General features: G+C 46.9%; 2 protein-coding genes across 2 annotated transcripts in view; one reads left to right on the top strand and one right to left on the bottom strand.

Annotated features, from left to right (window-relative positions):
• LOC136572538 (uncharacterized) overlaps positions 1-20,986 on the top strand; it is a 249,188-nt gene that overhangs the window by 215,006 nt on the left and 13,196 nt on the right. The gene's annotated exons all lie outside the window — the stretch shown is intronic.
• The window catches only part of NWD2 (NACHT and WD repeat domain containing 2), a 203,065-nt gene that overhangs the window by 26,505 nt on the left and 155,574 nt on the right, over positions 1-20,986 (bottom strand). Inside the window, exon 4 of the mRNA XM_066573203.1 lies at positions 5,784-5,987. Within this exon, the coding sequence (XP_066429300.1) occupies positions 5,784-5,987 (204 nt within the window). The remainder of the gene's footprint in view (positions 1-5,783; positions 5,988-20,986) is intronic.

Consider the following 20,986-nt stretch of genomic DNA (forward strand, 5'->3'; position numbering starts at 1 on the left):
TTGCTTATATTGCGTGTGCATTATTAAAGGTGTTGTCCCGCGAAACAAAGTTGGGGTCTATACACTTCTGTATGGCCATATTAATGCACTTTGTAATGTACATCGTGCATTAATTATGAGCCATACAGAAGTTATTCACTTACCTGTTCCGTTGCTGGCGTCCCCGTCTCCATGGTGCCGTCTAATTTTCAGCGTCTAATCGCCCGATTAGACGCGCTTGCGCAGTCCGGTCTTCTCCGTGTTGAATGCGGCTGCTCGTGCTGGAGAGCTGCTCCTCGTAGTTCCGCCCCGTCACGTGTGCCGATTCCAGCCAATCAGGAGGCTGGAATCGGCAATGGACCGCACAGAAGACCTGCGGTCCACCGAGGGTGAAGATCCCGGCGGCCATCTTCGCAAGGTAGGTAAGAAGTCACCGGAGCGCGGGGATTCGGGTAAGTACTATCCGCTTTTTTTTTTCAACACATGCATCGGGTTTGTCTCGCGCCGAACGGGGGGGCTATTGTAAAAAAAAAAAACCCATTTCGGCGCGGGACAACCCCTTTAATTTCTTTTTATTGGAGTCTACAATATTCAGATTGCGCAAATCTTCTAAACTGAAGAATCTGTTCAATCGTAGTAATCATGTGATTGCTAAGGGGTGGGGATAATAAAAATGGCTTTTATTCTAATGAAAAATGCCATGCGTTAGGACTGTATTGGTTTGAAACATGTAGGATTTTTCCTACCATGTTTCTTCCATTGTTTTAGTTGTATTAATACTCTTGATGATTTTATGAAGATGTGTTCAGTCTGGACATTTGATTTTCTTCACAATATAGATCAGAGTATTTGATTCCTTAAAGGACTCTTCAATAGAGGCAGCCAATGAAGATGCCATGGGGCTAATGTAGTGACGAGTTTACGTTTTAGTTGTGAACATGTGCAGTGCTTGCCCTCCTCATGTGCAATATAAGGTAGTGGAGGAACCTATTTAAAAGGGTTATCCAGCCTTTAAAACTTGATGGCCTATCCTCAGGATACGCAATTAATATCTGATAGTGGGGGACCACTGCTCGGGATCCCTGCCGATCAGTTCATTGAAGGGGGCACAGCACTCCTATAATTGCCACAGCCAATTCAATGTTTACATCTGAGCACAATCGTGCTCACCCTCAGAATGCCATATAAATTGTATGAGCGGGGGGACTCCCATCAACCCCCATACTGATGGACTATCCTGAGGATAAGCCATCAATTTTTAAAAGCTGGATAAACCCTTAAAAGATCATGTCTCTCTTACCAGGGATTGAACTTGAGTCTGAATCAGCTCCAAGAGGGAATTTATTTTTGCAATGGGGTCCCTTCTTAAAGGAGTTGTCCCGCGCCGAAACGGGTTTTTTTTTTTTCAACCCCCCCCGTTCGGCGCGAGACAACCCCGATGCAGGGACTTAAAAAAAAACAGCACAGCGCTTACCTGAATCCCCGCGCTCCGGTGACTTCTTACTTACCGGTTGAAGATGGCCGCCGGGATCCTCTCCCTCCGTGGACCGCAGCTCTTCTGTGCGGTCCATTGCCGATTCCAGCCTTCTGATTGGCTGGAATCGGCACGTGACGGGGCGGAGCTACACAGAGCCCCATTGAGAAGATAAGAAGACCCGGACTGCGCAAGCGCGTCTAATTTGGCCATTAGACGGCGAAAATTAGACGGCAACCATGGAGACGAGGACGCCAGCAACGGAGCAGGTAAGTGAGAAACTTTATATAACTTCTGTATGGCTCATAATTAATGCACAATGTACATTACAAAGTGCATTAATATGGCCCTACAGAAGTGTATAGACCCACTTGCTGCCGCGGGACAACCCCTTTAAGATGTGCATTCCCTTTTTTTCTTCTTAATGCTTTTAGACTTCCATATTGCCATATTTGCTACAAAGAGTGTATTGAATGGGGATAAAATTACTCTAGTTTTTGTTCTATTTCTCTGTAATCATATCAAATCATTTAGTGCTCTGTTGTGTCAGTTGTTGATTCTTCATGTTGTCTGAGAAATATTGCGTTGTAATGAATTCCACATTAGAAAGATTGTTGTTTTTATGTATTATTATTATTTTATGTCTAATTAAATCTTTTATGAAACTTTATGAATAATATTACAAAACAAAATACACAGAGGTCCACATTGTGTGATATTTTCTAAATTAGCAAGTATAAGCTGGAATAAATAAATTATAATGAAATCTATAATACAGTCTTTGTCAAAAAAAAATCAAGCTCCTAGAAGGAGTTGGCATTTTTCTGCAAAACTCTGCATGTAGTTACATCTCAGGTAGATTTTCAAATTATTAGAGTTGTGGTGTGACTACCCTTGGCCCATGAAAAGGTTCTCAGAGGCTCCTTGTAGTGATCTCTTCTTCCGCTTGTGTGGCTCTGGTTGACCACTAAACATGCCTCTATGATGCAATCAAAAAAATTCTGTTCAGTTAACAGGGTTTGAGAGGGGGCACATTATTAGAATGTGAGAAGCTATTGGATCATATCGACTAATTGCTGCCACCTGGGCCTTTCTGCCCAGACTGTTAGGAGGTTTTGGGATCAGTGGGTGTGTGAGGGTACTCACACAAGGCAACTGGGCTCAGGACACCCCTGACAAACCACCAGTAGAGAGGATCATCTGATAATCCGACAAGCACGAGCAGCTCCAAGTGTTTCATTGTCCACCATCCAGAGACAGGTGGCACCATCTTTACAGGCTCCTATGTCATTCTGAACTGAAGGATACCATTCAGAACCTGTATGCTTTCATTCCTGCCCATATCAAATCTCACATCCAAGTTAGCTGCAGCCCAACAGGGTACTAGAGCCTCCCTTCAAGTGTTCAGTTTTATACAATAAATGATCCTTTTGCTCTGATATTGGAATCATTTACTTATATCAATGTTACAATCACACAGAGAAAGTTTCATTCAGTTCTGACAACTCCTTCCAGGTGCTTTATTTTTTTTAAAAATCAGCATATATTATATATAATGAAACTTTAATGAGGTTTTCCAGGAATTTCAAGAGAGTCTACTACGTTTAGCCCTATGAGCTAAGCTTATGGGCTGAAAGTACATGACAAACTGAGGCCTCGGTCACACGACCGGTTTTTGGTCCGATCTGCAGACGCGCTTGTGATCTGCAGATCTATAGACCAAATGCATCCCAATGGGATTGGTCACATGTCCGCTTTTTATGCGGATGTGCGATTAATTATAGGACACATCGATTCGCAGAACGCGCCTATGTGCGTTCTGCGCATCGCTGTGTTCTATATATGCGCTCAATGGGGCCGGCGGCAGCAGCGCCGACCCCATTGAGAACATATACTAAAGATCGTTCTCCTCTGCCACAGCTGTAACAGCTGTGACAGAGAAGAACGATGTCGCCCATTGAATTCAATGGAGCCGGTAATACAGGGTCATTCCATGTCAGTTCAACCAACGCTCCCAGTCGACCATCTCAGATTTCAATGAAACTTTGCACAAAGATAGAACCTGACCCTAAACTAAGATATCCAGAATATTAGGCTTCAAAGTGCTTTGGTTCACGAGCTACAGGTCTTAATCTAGGGGGTTGTCATGTGATTACAGCGCGCAACCTGAAAAAAGTGGCGATTTCAATCCATTGCCAAGCCAGTTCCAATGACTCTAGAGCAATGAAACTTCACACACTAGGAGAACTTTTGGTGCTGAATCCAGCTAAGCTCCTCAGACTGCCACTCTTATCATCATTCTGCCACCATTGCATGTCAAAGTAGCTGAAAAATTCTATCGCGCAAAATAAAACTCATATTTTAAGCAGTAATAACTCCTAATCAATGCAATCCAACTCAGCTATGAATTTATCAATGTGTACTACATAGAAATGTTTCTCATTATTCACATTATGGACCCAAAAGGATGCATAGCTCTTAAGATACAATGAGTCAAAAATGGCAAAAAACAGTGTTATGCAAATTTTTACCTTTTTTCAGAGCACTCTATCCATATTGGATACTAAGATTATCTAAGGCTAGCATTTGCGTAATAAATAACTATAGTTCACAAGTGACTGATTGTGCACCAGCAAAGATGGAGTGAAAAATGAGCAGAAAGGAAGCGCAACTGCTGGATGCCATGTCAAGCTGAAGATCCTATGAAGCAGCTTAATGACAAAACGCAAAACAAAAATTTCCTATCTAGAAGGTCTGGGAACAAAATGAAAAACATCAAATCTTGTAGAGCAAAAAAATCTCTTTCAAATAGAGCAAAAATAAAAAAAAATGGAGTACATTCTGATTTTTGCCTCTGAAAAAAAGTAAAAATTTGCATAAAAATGTTTTTTGCCATTTTTGACTCATTGTATCTTAAGAGCTATGCATCCTTTTGGGTCCATAATGTGAATAATGAGAAACATTTCTATGGAGTACACATTGATAAATTCATAGCTGAGTTGGATTACATTGATTATGAGTTATTACTGCTTAAAATATGAGTTTTATTTTGTGCGATAGAATTTTTTAGCTAATTTGACTTGCAATGGTGGCAGAATGATGATAAGAGTGGCAGTCTGAGGAGCTTAGCTGAATTCAGCACCAAAAGTTCTCCTAGTGTGTGAGGTTTCATTGCTCTAGAGTCATTAGAACTGGCTTGGCAATGGATTGAAATCGCCACTTTTTTCAGGTTGCGCGCTGTAATCACATGACAACCCCCTAGATTAAGACCTGTAGCTCGTGAACCAAAGCAGTTTAAAGCCTAATATTCTGGCTATCTTAGTTTAGGGTCAGGGTCTATCTTTGTGCAAAGTTTCATTGAAATCTGAGATGGTCGACTGGGAGCGTTGGTTGAACTGACATGGAATAGCCCATTGGGCTGCCGGCGAGCGCGGGATAAATTTTCGGCAAGGGCTTAAAAATATAAGCCCTTCCCTGGAAATCATCCTAAAATGTGTAAAAATAAAAAAAAAATGTATACTCACCTTCTCCCTGCAGCCGGAGTTCAGCCGCGTCCGGCCGGCAGTTCTCCTGAACTGCTCTGTGTAGTATTCAGCAGGCGGGGATTTAAAATCCCCACCTGCTGAATGGGCTGCCTTTGATTGGTCACAGCCCTCACCAATCAGAGGCAGCTCTCACTCACCCATTCATGTGAGTGAGCGCAGGGACCAATCAGAGGCAGCTCTCAGCTATTGAATGACAGCGCTCGCCGGCAGCCCATTGCTTTCAATGGAGCCGGCTCAATTGATCGTGGGTATCCGCCCCTTAAGATCCCTGACAATCATCTGATTCTCCAGCTGCTGTCAGTGCAGTCAAACTGGACGTCTGCATTGAGGTCAGAGTCGGAAGTGTAATAGAAGATATCCCTCCCATTGAAATCAACTCCAATGTGGATGTCTGGCTCGACTACACTGACTGCAGCTTGAGGATGTTAATCAACGGGGATCCCAATCAGCGAACCCCTGCCTATCGACTGTTAATGACCTCTTCTAAGTATACGTCATCCAAACCAGAATGGTGCAACAACAACCTAAATGTCAGTGTGATATAAATTATTATTTCTGTGCATTATCATTTAAATACCACACTACACGTGATTGTGGTGTTTTCTTCTATTTTTCACTTGTCACTACTGAACCCCCAGAGATCCCACTCACTGGCCATATGCCACACGGATGAAAAAAACAAATTTTCCTACTTTTTGTGACCCTCTTTTGACTCATACACATGGTGAATATCATGGAACAAATGTTTACACGAGAACGACCCTTTGTTCACAACTTGTACTCACAGGATTATGATAATTCTTCAGTAGTTCTGACTTTGGCTTGAGGTAATATGCCGGAGGCACAGCATTTTCATCTCTGCAATACCATTCTTCCAGAGTCCTTGTATCAAGCTTGGCCTCAATGGCAGCATCCAGAATCATTTCAAACTCAGATGACTCAACTTCCCCAGGGATTCGAATGGTTCCATATTTTTCTCCGAGCAGACCCTGTGCAATAGAATTAGCACAGTTTACATCTGACATGTCGAGATCCCCATGGAATTTGGTTAATTAGGCTTAGCAACACGCAATGCAAATGAAACACTTCTGTGGCACAGAATAAAATGGGAAGCAGTGTGATCCGAACTTACAGAGGATAAATCAGCTGAACAACCTGTGTATTTGTTTTATCGTTGTGAATTGAGGCGTGCGAGCATTTAGCCCCTGGGGTTATCCTTCCTTAAAGATCAAGGTTACTTTTATCTTAGGGACAGCTCAACACGACAAGATACAATATTTTCTTGAGTCATAAAATCCAGAGTTGCCCAGGAGAGAACAGTAATCCCCCAACCTGTCTCTCTCCAACAATTCTGAAACGACAACTCCCAGTGGGCAGGCTGTCAGCCCATGCTGGGAGTTGTCGTTTCTTGATAGCTGGACATTGCTGGCCTTAGGTTAGATGGCACCCTGTGCAGAATCTATTTTTGCACCCCATCATAAGAAAATAACTATACATACTATACTAATAGACAATTTATCTGTATTCTGCTAGTGCAGAAAGAAGTAAAACAACAGCTTAGTGAATAAATACTGTACAAGAATCAAGCTCATAACATAAATACAGCACCAGAACCAAGCTCAGAATATAAATACAGCAAAGTGATAGTAAGGGTGAAGTCAAGCACCAGAAAAAATAATAAAGGTTAAATATTCAATTTATTGATATGCAATAACATTTCGTAAATGCAAATATGATGGTTCCTGCTTAGGTGTATCAACCCTCCCAAAAAGCAGCTTGTTTTGGGGGGGTTCAATACATGTAAGCAAGAATGATATTTGCTTCATAAATTTTTAATGCATATCAGTACATTGGATTTTTATTTTTAACCTTTATTATTTTTTCTGGTGCTGGATTTTATTCTAGCAATTAAATCATGTTTCAGTTGAGCTCAGCGCATGATCAACATACATTCCCTGGATGAATGCTGCATTGGAGAGAGACGGTGAGCTGCATATCTTTATACCTTCTTTTACATCAATACAGCCCCAGAACCAAACTCGTAACATAACTACAGTACAAACCAACCTCATCACACAGAAACAATACCACAACCGAGCTCATAACAATAAGTACAGCACCAGAACTAAGTTCATAACATAAATAAAGCACCAGAACCAAACTTATAATATAATTACACCAAAAACCAACTTTAGTACGCAGATAGAATATCAGAAGCATTTTAAAGCAGTTTTTCTACAAAGAACATTTATCATCTACTCACAGGATTGGTGACCAATGTATAAGGTGACCAGATGTCCCGATTTAGGCGTGACAGTCCAGATTTCCACCCCAGTGGGACAGCCTTTCGGAACATTTTGAAAAGCAGTGTTTGTCAGCAGCTCTACCAATAAACTCAATAGAGGGAGGCACGTAGTCTTGCACGCTCAGCAATGGATCTAACTCCAGTAATCCACAAAGGCTCCACAAATAGAAACGTTAGCAGAGCAGTAGAGATGAGCGAGCACCAAAATGCTCGGGTGCTCGTTACTCGGGACGAAATTATCGCGATGCTCGAGGGTTCGTTTCGAATAACGAACCCCATTGAAGTCAATGGGCGACCCGAGCATTTTTGTATTTCGCCGATGCTCGCTAAGGTTTTCATGTGTGAAAATCTGGGCAATTCAAGAAAGTGATGGGAACGACACAGCAACGGATAGGGCAGGCGAGGGCCTACATGTTGGGCTGCATCTCAAGTTCACAGCTCCCACTATTAAGCCACAATACCGGCAAGAGTGGGGCCCCCCCCCTCCCAACAACTTTTACTTCTGAAAAGCCCTCATTAGCATGGCATACCTTAGCTAAGCACCACACTAGCTACAACAAAGCACAATCACTGCCTGCATGACACTCCGCTGCCACTTCTCATGGGTTACATGCTGCCCAACCCCCCTCCCCCCTGCACGACACAGTGTCCACAGCGCACACCAAACTGTCCCTGCGCAGCCTTCAGCTGCCCTCATGCCACACCACCCTCATGTCTATTTATAAGTGCGTCTGCCATGAGGAGGAACTGCAGGCACACACTGCAGAGGGTTGGCACGGCTAGGCAGCGACCCTCTTTAAAAGTGGTGGGGCGATAGCCCACAATGCTGTACAGAAGCAATGAGAAATCCAATCCTGTGCCACCTCCATCAGGAGCTGCACACGTGGGCATAGCAATAGGGAACCTATGTGCCACACACTATTCATTCTGTCAAGGTGTCTGTATGCCCCAGTCAGACTGGTAATATGTACCTTAACAGTAACCGCGTTGGTGGTAATGTGGTGGTGACTGCGGACCTAGTAGCACGGTTGTATTTTGTTGGTTTTCGGAATGTGGCCAGGATTAAGTGGGCCGTGGCGGGGGGATGGTGGGGGGGGGGCTCTCTTGTTGTGTCGGTAAAGGTGAAATTCTTGGACTGCCACCAGACGAACCAATGCAAAGGCATTTGCCAAGAATGTTTTCATTGTTGGAGGAGGAGGGGGATGTTTTTGAGGCACTACGTGTCCTCTCCACGTGTCCGTGGTTATATTCACCTTAACAGTAACCGCGTTGGTGGTAATGTGGTGGTGACTGCGGACCTAGTAGCATGGTTGTATTTTGTTGGTTTTCGGAATGTGGCCAGGATTAAGTGGGCCGTGGCGGGGGGATGGTGGGGGGGCTCTCTTGTTGTGTCGGTAAAGGTGAAATTCTTGGACTGCCACCAGACGAACCAATGCAAAGGCATTTGCCAAGAATGTTTTCATTGTTGGAGGAGGAGGGGGATGTTTTTGAGGCACTACGTGTCCTCTCCACGTGTCCGTGGTTATATGCACCTTAACAGTAACCACGTTGGTGGGAAATGGCCTCGCCGCCATCATGTCTTTGGGAAGCCTCTGTTTCCACACCCCAGAGACATACCATTAGCAGCGGTATAGGCAGAGCCCAGAATTCGTAACATTTCAGCCGTAGCATTAGGACAGGCCCCACTAACATATCACTAGCAGCATTATAGGGGGAGCACAGTATTAGTTTCATTTCAGTAATAGTAGCACTCAAGACAGGCCCCAGTAACAATTCCAAAGCAGCAGTATAGGAGGAGCATAGTCTAAGTTCCATTTAAGTAATAGTAGCAGCCTACACAGGCCCCAGGAACAATTCCGAAGCAGCAGTATAGTGGGAGCGCAGTCTTAGTTCCATTTCAGTAGCTGCAGTATAGCCAAGGCCCAAGTTACATTTATGTAGCTAAAGTGTAGGCCAACCCCACACACCTTTCTGTACCATGAGTGCAGGCGAAGAACATAGAAATTGCTATGATTACACTGTAGGTGAGGGCCCAAAAAAATTGGTGTACCAACAGTACTAATGTACCTCAGTAAAAATTGGCCATGCCCAACCAAGATGGCAGGTGAAACCCATTAATCGCTTTGGTTAATGTGGCTTAAGTGGTAACTAGGCCTGGAGGCAGCCCAGTTTAACGAAAAATTGGTTCAAGTTAAAGTTCCAACGCTTTTAAGAGCATTGAAACGTATAAAAAATTTTTAGAAAAATTATATGAGTGAGCCTTGTGGCCCTAAGAAAAATTGCCCGTTCAGCGTGATTACGTGAGGTTTCAGGAGGAGGAGCAGGAGGAGGAGGAGGAATATTATACACAGATTGATGAAGCAGAAATGTCCCCGTTTTGGATGGTGAGAGAGAACAATGCTTCCATCCGCGGGTGCAGCCTACGTATTGCTTAGGTATCGCTGCTGTCCGCTGGTGGAGAAGAGAAGTCTGGGGAAATCCAGGCTTTGTTCATCTTGATGAGTGTTAGCCTGTCGGCACTGTCGGTTGACAGGCGGGTACGCTTATCTGTGATGATTCCCCCAGCCGCACTAAACACCCACTCCGACAAGACGCTAGCCGCAGGACAAGCAAGCACCTCCAGGGCATACAGCGCGAGTTCAGGCCACGTGTCCAGCTTCGACACCCAGTAGTTGTAGGTGGCAGAGGCGTCACGGAGGACGGTCGTGCGATCGGCTACGTACTCCCTCACCATCCTTTTACAGTGCTCCCGCCGACTCAGCCTTGACTGGGGAGCGGTGACACAGTCTTGCTGGGGAGCCATAAAGCTGTCCAGGCCCTTAAAGACTGTTGCACTGCCTGGGCTGTACATGCTGCTCGATCTCTGCACCTCCCCTGCTACCTGGCGCTCGGAACTGCGCCTTCTGCCACTAGCGCTGTCGGATGGGAATTTTACCATCAGCTTGTCCGCCAGGGTCCTGTGGTATAGCAACACTCTCGAACCCTTTTCCTCTTCGGGAATGAGAGTGGGAAGGTTTTCCTTATAGCGTGGGTCGAGCAGTGTGTACACCCAGTAATCCGTAGTGGCCAGAATGCGTGTAACGCGAGGGTCACGAGAAAGGCATCCTAACATGAAGTCAGCCATGTGTGCCAGGGTACCTGTACGCAACACATGGCTGTCCGCACTAGGAAGATCACTTTCAGGATCCTCCTCCTCCTCCTCCTCAGGCCATACACGCTGAAATGATGACAGGCAAGCAGCATGGGTACCGTCAGCAGTGGGCCAAGCTGTCTCTTCCCCCTCCTCCTCATCCTCCTCATGCTCCTCCTCCTCCTCCTGAACGCGCTGAGATATAGACAGGAGGGTGCTCTGACTATCCAGCGACATACTGTCTTCCCCCGGCTCTGTTTCCGAGCGCAAAGCGGCTGCCTTTATGGTTTGCAGGGAACTTCTCAAGATGCATAGCAGAGGAATGGTGACGCTAATGATTGCAGCATCGCCGCTCACCACCTAGGTAGACTGAAAATCAGAAGCGGCGCTCCGATGGTATATAACGAGGTTGCAATCAGGAACAGTTATAAAATAAAGTAAAACTCACCGCAACTGAACCGGTCCTAATGAAAGGAAACCGGTCAGTTCATGGGTCCACTGGGGTGTTTCAAATCAATTGGGATGAAGTACATTGATGGTCCGAAGACATCCCCTGGGGGAGAGCAGCAGCGAGCGACTCCGAAACAGTGTTGTCAAGGAGGAGAGAAATGTAAAATTTAAAAGCAGAAAAACTCACTTAATGCGCTCCATCCAGCTGTATCAACAGAATGAAAAGAGTCTTACTTGGTGTGGGGTGCCTTGGACTCCTGGCACCCCACACCAAGTAAGACTCTTTTCATTCTGTTGATACAGCTGGATGGAGCGCATTAAGTGAGTTTTTCTGCTTTTAAATTTTACACCTAGGTAGACTGCTCAAAGTTTCGAAGGACCTGGCAGATGTCTGCCAACCAGGCCCACTCTTCTGAAAAGAATTGAGGAGGCTGACTCCCACTGCGCCGCCCATGTTGGAGTTGGTATTCCACTATAGCTCTACGCTGCTCATAGAGCCTAGCCAACATGTGGAGCGTAGAGTTCCACCGTGTGGGCACGTCGCACAGCAGTCGGTGCACTGGCAGATTAAACCGATGTTGCAGGGTGCGCAGGGTGGCAGCGTCCGTGTGGGACTTGCGGAAATGTGCGCAGAGACGGCGCACCTTTACGAGCAGGTCTGACAAGCGTGGGTAGCTTTTCAGAAAGCGCTGAACCACCAAATTAAAGACGTGGGCCAGGCATGGCACGTGCGTGAGGCTGCCGAGCTGCAGAGCCGCCACCAGGTTACGGCCGTTGTCACACACGACCATGGCTGGTTGGAGGCTCAGCGGCGCAAGCCAACGGTCGGTCTGCTCTGTCAGACCCTGCAGCAGTTCGTGGGCCGTGTGCCTCCTATCTCCTAAGCTGAGTAGTTTCAGCACGGCTTGCTGACGCTTGCCCACCGCTGTGCTGCCACGCCGCGCGACACCGACTGCTGGCGACGTCCTACTGCTGCTGACACATCTAGATTGCGAGACAGAGGTTGAGGAGGAGGAGGAGGAGGGTGCTTTAGTGGAGGAAGCATACACCGCCGCAGATACCACCACCGAGCTGGGGCCCGCAATTCTGGGGGTGGGTAGGACGTGAGCGGTCCCAGGCTCTGACTCTGTCCCAGCCTCCACTAAATTCACCCAATGTGCCGTCAGGGAGATGTAGTGGCCCTGCCCGCCTGTGCTTGTCCACGTGTCCGTAGTTAAGTGGACCTTGCCACTAACCGCATTGGTGACGCGGCGTACAATGTTGCGGGAGACGTGGTCGTGCAGGGCTGGGACGGCACATCGGGAAAAGTAGTGGCGACTGGGAACTGAGTAGCGCGGGGCCGCCGCCGCCATCATAGCTTTGAAAGCCTCCGTTTCCACAACCCTATATGGCAGCATCTCAAGGCTGATAAATTTGGCTATGTGGACGGTTAACGATTGATTGAGCGTGCGGGTGCGTGGCGGCGTACTTTCGCTTGCGCTCCAACACTTGCGCTAGCGACGGCTGGACTGTGCGGTGCGAGACATTGGTGGATGGGACCGAGGACAGCGGAGGTGAGGGTGTGGGTGCAGGCCAGGAGACGGTAGTGCCTGTGTCCTGAGAGGGGGGTTGGATCTCAGTGGCAGGTTGGGGCACAGGGGGAGAGGCAGCGGTGCAAACCGGAGGTGGTGAACGGCCTTCGTCCCACCTTGTGGGGTGCTTGGCCATCATATGTCTGCGCATGCTGGTGGTGGTGAGGCTGTTGGTGGTGGCTCCCCGGCTGATCTTGGCGCGACAAAGGTTGCACACCACTGTTCGTCGGTCGTCAGGCGTCTCTGTGAAAAACTGCCAGACCTTAGAGCACCTCGGCCTCTGCAGGGTGGCATGGCGCGAGGGTGCGCTTTGGGAAACAGTTGGTGGATTATTCGGTCTGGCCCTGCCTCCACCCCTGGCCACCGCACTGCCTCTTGCAACCTGCCCTGCTGCTGCCCTTGCCTGCCCCTCTGAAGACCTGTCCTGAGTAGGCGTTGCACACCAGGTGGGGTCAGTCACCTCATCGTCCTGCTGCTCTTCCTCCGAATCCTCTGTGCGCTCCTCCCTCGGACTTACTGCCCTTACTACTACCTCACTGCAAGACAACTGTGTCTCATCGTCATCGTCCTCCTCACCCACTGAAAGCTCTTGAGACAGTTGGCGGAAGTCCCCAGCCTCATCCCCCGGACCCCGGGAACTTTCCAATGGTTGTGCATCAGTGACGATAAACTCCTCTGGTGGGAGAGGAACCACTGCTGCCCAATCTGAGCAGGGGCCCGAGAACAGTTCCTGGGAGTCTGCCTGCTCCTGAGCATGTGTCATTGTAGTGGAGTGAGGAGGCTGGGAGGAAGGAGCAGCAGACAGAGGATTCGGATTTGCAGCACTGGACGGCGCAGAACTCTGGGTGGATGATAGCTTGCTTGAAGCACTTTCTGCCATCCATGACAGGACCTGCTCACAGTGCTCATTTTCTAATAAAGGTCTCCCGCGTGGACCCATTAATTGGGCGATGAATGTGGGGACGCCAGAAACGTGCCTCTCTCCTAATCGCGCAGCAGTCGGCTGCAACACACCTGGATCAGGAGCTCGGCCTGTGCCCACACCCTCACTTGGGCCTACGCGTCCTCGGCCGCGTCCACGTCCTCTAGGCCTACCCCTACCCCTCAGCATGCTGTATTACCAGTGATTTCCAAGCCAGGAAAGAAATTGGTGCAAGCCTGCAGCCAAAATAGAATTTTTTCCCTTGTTTTTCAAAGGACAAGCCATACTGCGTGTATTCAATGAATACTACTAAGTTTAATAACTGTGTTGTGGCCCTGCAAATGTGTCAGAGAACTGCAGTGATGCAAAGTTATTCGCTACAGCAGATCAGGGATTTCCCATGCAGGAAAAAAATTGGCGCAAGCCTGCAGCCAAAATATAATTTTTTCCCTTGTTTTTCAAAGGACAAGCCACACTGCGTGTATTCAATGAATACTACTAAGTTTAATAACTGTGTTGTGGCCCTGCAAATGTGTCAGAGAACTGCAGTGATGCAAAGTTATTCGCTACAGCAGATCAGGGATTTCCCATGCAGGAAAAAAATTGGCGCAAGCCTGCAGCCAAAATATAATTTTTTCCCTTGTTTTTCAAAGGACAAGCCACACTGCGTGTATTCAATGAATACTACTAAGTTTAATAACTGTGTTGTGGCCCTGCAAATGTGTCAGAGAACTGCAGTGATGCAAAGTTATTCGCTACAGCAGATCAGGGATTTCCCATGCAGGAAAAAAATTGGCGCAAGCCTGCAGCCAAAATATAATTTTTTCCCTTGTTTTTCAAAGGACAAGCCACACTGCGTGTATTCAATGAATACTACTAAGTTTAATAACTGTGTTGTGGCCCTGCAAATGTTTCAGAGAACTGCAGTGATGCAAAGTTATTCGCTACAGCAGATCAGGGATTTCCCATGCAGGAAAAAAATTGGCGCAAGCCTGCAGCCAAAATATAATTTTTTCCCTTGTTTTTCAAAGGACAAGCCACACTGCGTGTATTCAATGAATACTACTAAGTTTAATAACTGTGTTGTGGCCCTGCAAATGTGTCAGAGAACTGCAGTGATGCAAAGTTATTCGCTACAGCAGATCAGGGATTTCCCATGCAGGAAAAAAATTGGCGCAAGCCTGCAGTAAAACGTAGCTGGCTGCGTCTGATTTTTTTTAACGTTCTGCACGCAGCACACACGTACCCAGAGCCCTGAGGACTGTCAGAGGCAGGCGAAATATAATTTTTTCCCTTGTTTTTCAAAGGAAAAGCCACACTGCGTCTATTCAATGAATAATGTATGTCTTCTGGCCCTGCCTACACAATTCTATCCCTGTAGTATTAATGCCGGGTGCAATGGTCTGCACAGCCGGTTTTGAGAAAAAAAAATAAAAAATGCAACACTGCTAACAGCAGCCTGGACAGTACTGCACACGGATAGATGTGGCCCTAGAAAGGACCGTTGGGGTTCTTGAAGCCTACACTCACTGCTAACACTCTCCCTGCCTAACCACCACTTCTGTCCCTATTGCAGGCCGCAATGCTCTGCAGATCCAATTTTGAAAAAAAATAAAAAAATACAGTGCTAACACAGTACTGCACACTATTAGATGTGGCCCTGAGAAGGACCGTTGGGGTTCTTGAAGCCTACACTAACTCCTAACGCTCTCCCTACAGCAGCTCCGGCACGATAGCACTTTCCCTCAGCTAACTCACAAGGCATCTGAGCCGAGCCGCGGGAGGGGCCGATTTTTATACTCGGGTGACATCAGATCTCCCCAGCCACTCACAGCAGGGGGGTGGTATAGGGCTTGAACGTCACAGGGGGAAGTTGTAATGCCTTCCCTGTCTTTCAATTGGCCAGAAAAGCGCGCTAACGTCTCAGAGAGGAAACTGAAAGTAACCGGAACATCGCGTGGTACTCGTTACGAGTACCGAGCATCCCGAACACGCTAATATTCGCCCGAGTATCAAGCTCGGACGTGTACGTTCGCTCATCTCTACAGAGCAGCAATGAAGAGCAAAAGATTCTTCAACTCATAGAAAGGAAATGTTATTAGCTCCACATAAAACAGGCAATGTTTCGGCCAAGAAACGTTGTCCGCTTTCGGGACACTTGTCCCACATTCGGGGCGTCGAGTCACCATTATAGTGATTACTGGCCGGGGTGCCGCAGCTTCTCGGCTGGTAATCACTCTTCAGCACTGCAGTCGGATGCACACACTGACGGCAATGTGTGCATCCGAGATCTTCGTCCCCTCCTCCCCTGATCTCTCCTCTTTGGTTGCGCAAGAGAGAAGAGGGGAGGGGAGGAGCAAGTGCTGCGGGCACATACACTGACGCTAGCAGCAGCGCTGAGAGGAGCAGAGGCGCTGTGAAGACCAGGAAGAGGGAAATATATGGGTCTTAGGGGGAGTGCTAATACTATGGGGCTACTGTGGGGGTCACTATTATTGCTGAAGCTATGTGGGGGTTACTATTATTGCTGGGGCAGGTATAGGGGGGTAATAATTCTACTGGAGCTTCTGTGGGGGGTCACTATTATTGCTGGGGCTGGTATAGGGGAGCGCTATACTACTGGGGTAATGTGGTGGGTCACTATTATTGCTGGGGCTGGTATAGGGGGGGGGACTAATTCTACTGGAGCTACTGTGGGGGTCACTATTATTGATGGGGCTGGTATAGGGAAGCGCTAATACTACTGGGTACTGTGGGGGTTACTATTATTGCTGGGGCTGGTATATGGGAGCGCTCATACTACTGAGGCTACTGTGGGGGTGTTATGAATGGTACTAATATACCTAATGATGAATATCTGTCCCCTTCCTGATTAGAAGGTGTAAGGCCTGCAGCCTGTGCATGCACGGAAGAATTACTCTGAAGCCTGCTGTTCAGCTTAATGAAACTTCTTTATTCTAATCAAGCTGCATTGCGTTTTATAGACAGTGGGCATGGTTAATACGTCATGAAGTACATATCTGCAGCTGATTGGTTATTGCTTTGAAGGGGTTTCTTCCTTCAGGAGCTGAGGTCTTATCTCAGTTGCATTCCTGGATGGAGGCGCCATGTTAGGAACACGGTGGGAGGGGGTGAGAAGAGGGAATAGTTAGTCTGCACTTTCAGACTGGACGCTGTGTTAGTAGTGTAGAGGAGAGGATGCGTATTTGCAATAGGCATTTTACTTAATTTATTACAATCCATTACAGGGGCTCACTATTATTGCTGGGGCTGGTATAGAGGAGTACTATTACTACTGTGGCCACACTCCACGTGGCAGCATACCTCATGCCGATGTAGGCTAGGGCCACACGGGACGGAATTTTAGCGGAATTGTCGTGGAATAACCGCACTGAAAAAACGCATATTTTCCGCGGGATAGGCGCAGCTTTCTCTTCCCATAGAGAGGAGAGAGGCTGCTGCGGAAACGAGAAAGGAATTGACATGCTGCGGAATTGAATTCCACGCCGCATGTCAGTTTTCGTGTGGCTTTGTACCATTGGGCAAGATTTTGACTGGAAATAAGCCGCATATCTGCAGCTGATTTCATACCATGCGGCTTTCCCGTCACCTCCTTCAATGGCTTTGTGCTGTCAGCGCTTCCCGGCTTCTGGTTCCCAGCGACCTGGTCAGATATGGCACCCTTTCTCAGGTGAGGCCACTACAGGTTGCTGGGAACCGGAAGTAAGGGAGCGCTGACAGCATGAAGCCTTGGGAGGAGATGAGGGGAAGTGCCACACAGCATGAACAGATTCTGTACTTTTTATAGTGACGGAGGTAAAATCATCCGTCGTTCTAAGCCCCGCCCCTGACCACACCTCTTTGTCCTGCTTTGACCCGGCGAAAATCTGCTAACCTTACCATTGTAAGAACACTGGGGGCCTGAGCAGCGTTATAAAATAAATACAGTAGCAGAACTGCAGATCTAGTTCACTATTAATGGCAATAGCAAGCTCTATGCAATTAACATAGTGCGGACAAAAGGCCACCACCAGTCACTACAGATGTAGTGCAATGGACATCCAGTTTACTGCTGCTACATCTGCAAGTGACTGTGTTTCGGGGGACACCGATAGGCTAACAGAAGCGCCGCAGAACATCAAGGGTGAGGAAGCTAACAGGAGGAGGGGAATTCATAAGCCAGTGGTAGGTGCCCTGTCGACGGCACAGGTTGGCAATGCAGCTACACAGCTACAGATTGAGAACCGTTACCATAGTAAATCTACTTTTAGTTTTGTAGGATTTTTCTAATTTTCCAGTTAATAATAGTGATGGATTTTCAGCTTCAAGCAGTCAAATATGTGTATTGACTATTTCTGTGGGAAATTAAGATGATGGGTTTTCTTTATTAGAAAACCAGCTATCGAGCGAGATAGAATTTCATTGCCGATTCTCTGCTTGTAAATTGAGACTTATATGCCACTGTAATCAAAATGTACCCGTCTAGTACTAAGATCATAATGCACAACGTTCCAAGGCATCACCGCCCACAGTCTCTAATTGTGATTAAACACCCAGTAACGCATGTTCTTCCTTGATCAAGCCTATGGCACCGAGGAAGTGATACATTAAAGGTAGTGAACATGGCTTGAAAAGAGTCCAGAAACAGATTTTACGGTCGGAAAGCTGTAAATTTGATTCCGCTCTGATAACATAATAGAGCAGCTGCTTTAAGCATTGGGATTTACAACATTGAAAGCCATAATATTCAACATTTGAGTAAAGCATAATAGAAATCACTATTATATACAGTATACATCACTTCAGTTGCATCTCTGGGTGAAGACGTATAGTTACAGCCTGCCATTCCTGACATTTTATAACACTCTTAACGACAGGTAAGGTAAATTGTCACTAAGTACAATAGCAAAAAAAAACAAAACTTTTGTAAAACGATCTACTAAAACGCTCACTAAATCCTGCTCGGAGTCACTTTTTAGAGTCTAACAGCTGTGTCTTCAGTGTTACACTCCAGAGGTACAGTGATAGCTCTTCGTAGGATCCATTTCTCTAGAGCCGTTATCTTCCTATTTTCTCTGCATGAGTCTGTACTAAGTGTCTGGTAATGCAATGTTCAGGATGCAAGAGCATTACAAAATGTGCACATTAAACCTCAAGATATCCTCAGTACTTTTGCCTTTATAGTATTAATGTCTGACTGCTGGTGTTGCTCAGCTGTCACTGTCACTCTAATAGACACTGAATAGAACATCAGCACACATGCTGGACTGTCACTGCTCTTGTCACGGGTGGTAGTGCACAACGCAGGTTGCAGGATACGATGCAGAACACGGAGTTACAAAAATTAGAAAACTTTTTTTTAACTAACTAGCTGTAAAGGAATAGGGTTATGCAGTCTAGAAAATAGTCTGAGCACAAATAAACTATTGCGAAAGTAATCTTAATGATAGTTATGGTATGCGTAATAAAGAATAACAAATATGGTACATTTTTCCCTTCCTCCTGCCGTACATGAGCGTTGCTGTTACAGGGCTCCGCTGTCTCAGAGCTCTGCTGCTCCTTCTGGGGTAAAGAAAAGGCACAGAACTGGCGCTCTGTTGCCCCGTACTATCCCCTGCACTGTCAAATAAAGCCCCTGGGGGAGTTAAATTTTTTTTTCTAATTTCCTCCTCTAAAACCTAGGTGCGTCTTATCATCAGTTGCAGCAAGAATATAGGACCGTGGCAGCATCCAGTATAAATAAAATCAAAAAACTTTATTCCTCCATCATAAAAACAGCTGGCGACAGTTCGACCACATCATTATCATCAGGTGCGTCTTATAAAGCGAAAAATACGATAAATGTTTGTTAATCCCTGAAAGTCACTATGAGGCCTCGGTCACACGGGCGATTTTCCGTGCGACCTGCGCCTGCGATCTGCGATCTTAGAGAACCTGGTATCGGACACATGAGCGCTTTTTATGCGCTCGTCCGATAAATTATAGAACAGAAATCGCAGATCGCACCTATCTGCGATTCCTGTTCTCTTCTCTATATGCGCTCAATGGGGCCGGCGGCAGCAGCGCCGACCCCATTGAGAACATATAGTAGACAAATCATTCTCCTCTGTCACAGCTGTAACAGCTGTGGCAGAGAAGAATGATGTTAGCCCATTGAATTCAATTGAGCCGGCAATACAGCCAGCTCCATTGAAAGCAATGGGCTGCCGGCGATCGCATGATGAATTTTCGGGAAGGGCTTAAAAATATAAGCCCTTCCCGGAAATTCATCCAGAAATGTGTAAAAAAAAATAAAAATATATACTCGCCTGGTCCCGGCAGACGGAGTTCAGCCGCGGCCGGCAGTTCTCCTGAACTGCTCTGAGTAGTATTCAGCAGCCGGGGATTTAAAATCCCCGCCTGCTGAATGAGCTGCTTTTGATTGGTCCCTGCGCTGAGCCAATCAGAGGCAGCTCTCACTTACCCATTCATGAATTCATGAATGGGTGAGTGAGTGCTGCCTCTGATTGGCTCAGCGCAGGGACCAATCAGGGGCAGCTCTCAGCTGAATGACTGCTGAATGACAGCTGAGAGCTGCCCCTGATTGGTCCCTGCGCTGAACTCCGTCTGCCGGGACCAGGTGAGTATATATATATTTTTTGTTTTTACACATTTCTGGATGAATTTCCGGGAAGGGCTTATATTTTTAAGCCCTTCCCGAAAATTCATCGTCAGATCGCCCGCAACCCATTGCTTTCAATGGAGCCGGCTGTATTGCCGGCTCCATTGAATTCAATGCGCTGGACAGCTCCGGCCCGTTTCTAATGGAATGTGGCTAGGAGCAGTTTTTTCGGGCGATTTTTCAGCCCCGATCACGCGATTTGCGGATGCGCATCCGTCATGCAATCCGCAAATCGCGGGGAAAAACGCCCGTGTGACTAAGGCCTGAAAGTGAAGTCAACTCAGCTTTTAGGCCGACCTCACTTACAACTCATTGCTGAAGAAACTTTTGATGTACTGTAGCTTGGCTCCGAACTCTCTCTCTCTTATAATTAGTTGCTCTCTGCAGCAGCCTCTGTGGTAATCACTGGGGCACCTGCAGACCGTTGCACTCTGTGCACAATCCTGGTTCTTTTGTCTCTCTCTCGATTCAAATGGCAGCATGCTGCATGGCACAGCTCCCCTGGTGCTCTGGCAAACCTTTAGTTCATACTTCTATGGGTCCCAAAGTTCTTCAAACAGCCCCCATCACACACTATGCAGGCTATCATGTCAGAGCTATATGGCTTTCCCCATCACTTCTGCTCCCTCTTAGTGTACTTGTGCTCTCTCCCTCTTCTGATGCAGCCTTAAATACCATTCCAGAATGTTTGGGCTCATCTCGAGAGGGGTGGGGGACTAGTCCATATGTTTCCTATGGCAGGGGCTATTCTTCTGGTTGGTGATGCGCTAGCTGCATCACTGCTTGTGCCATCTGAGAGACGGTGCCTTCTCTCATAGAGCTTCTGAGCACTTTGACTGCTGCAGTCAAGGTAGGGAAGTGGGGTCTTGAACCAGGACTCCGGGTACCTTATCTCCTCCTTGAGGGGTGGGGATAAGTCCTGGCAGCTGCTCAGGACTCTGTCCCAGTA

The sequence above is a fragment of the Eleutherodactylus coqui genome, chromosome 7, assembly GCF_035609145.1.
Source record: "Eleutherodactylus coqui strain aEleCoq1 chromosome 7, aEleCoq1.hap1, whole genome shotgun sequence".
NCBI lineage: Eukaryota > Metazoa > Chordata > Amphibia > Anura > Eleutherodactylidae > Eleutherodactylus > Eleutherodactylus coqui.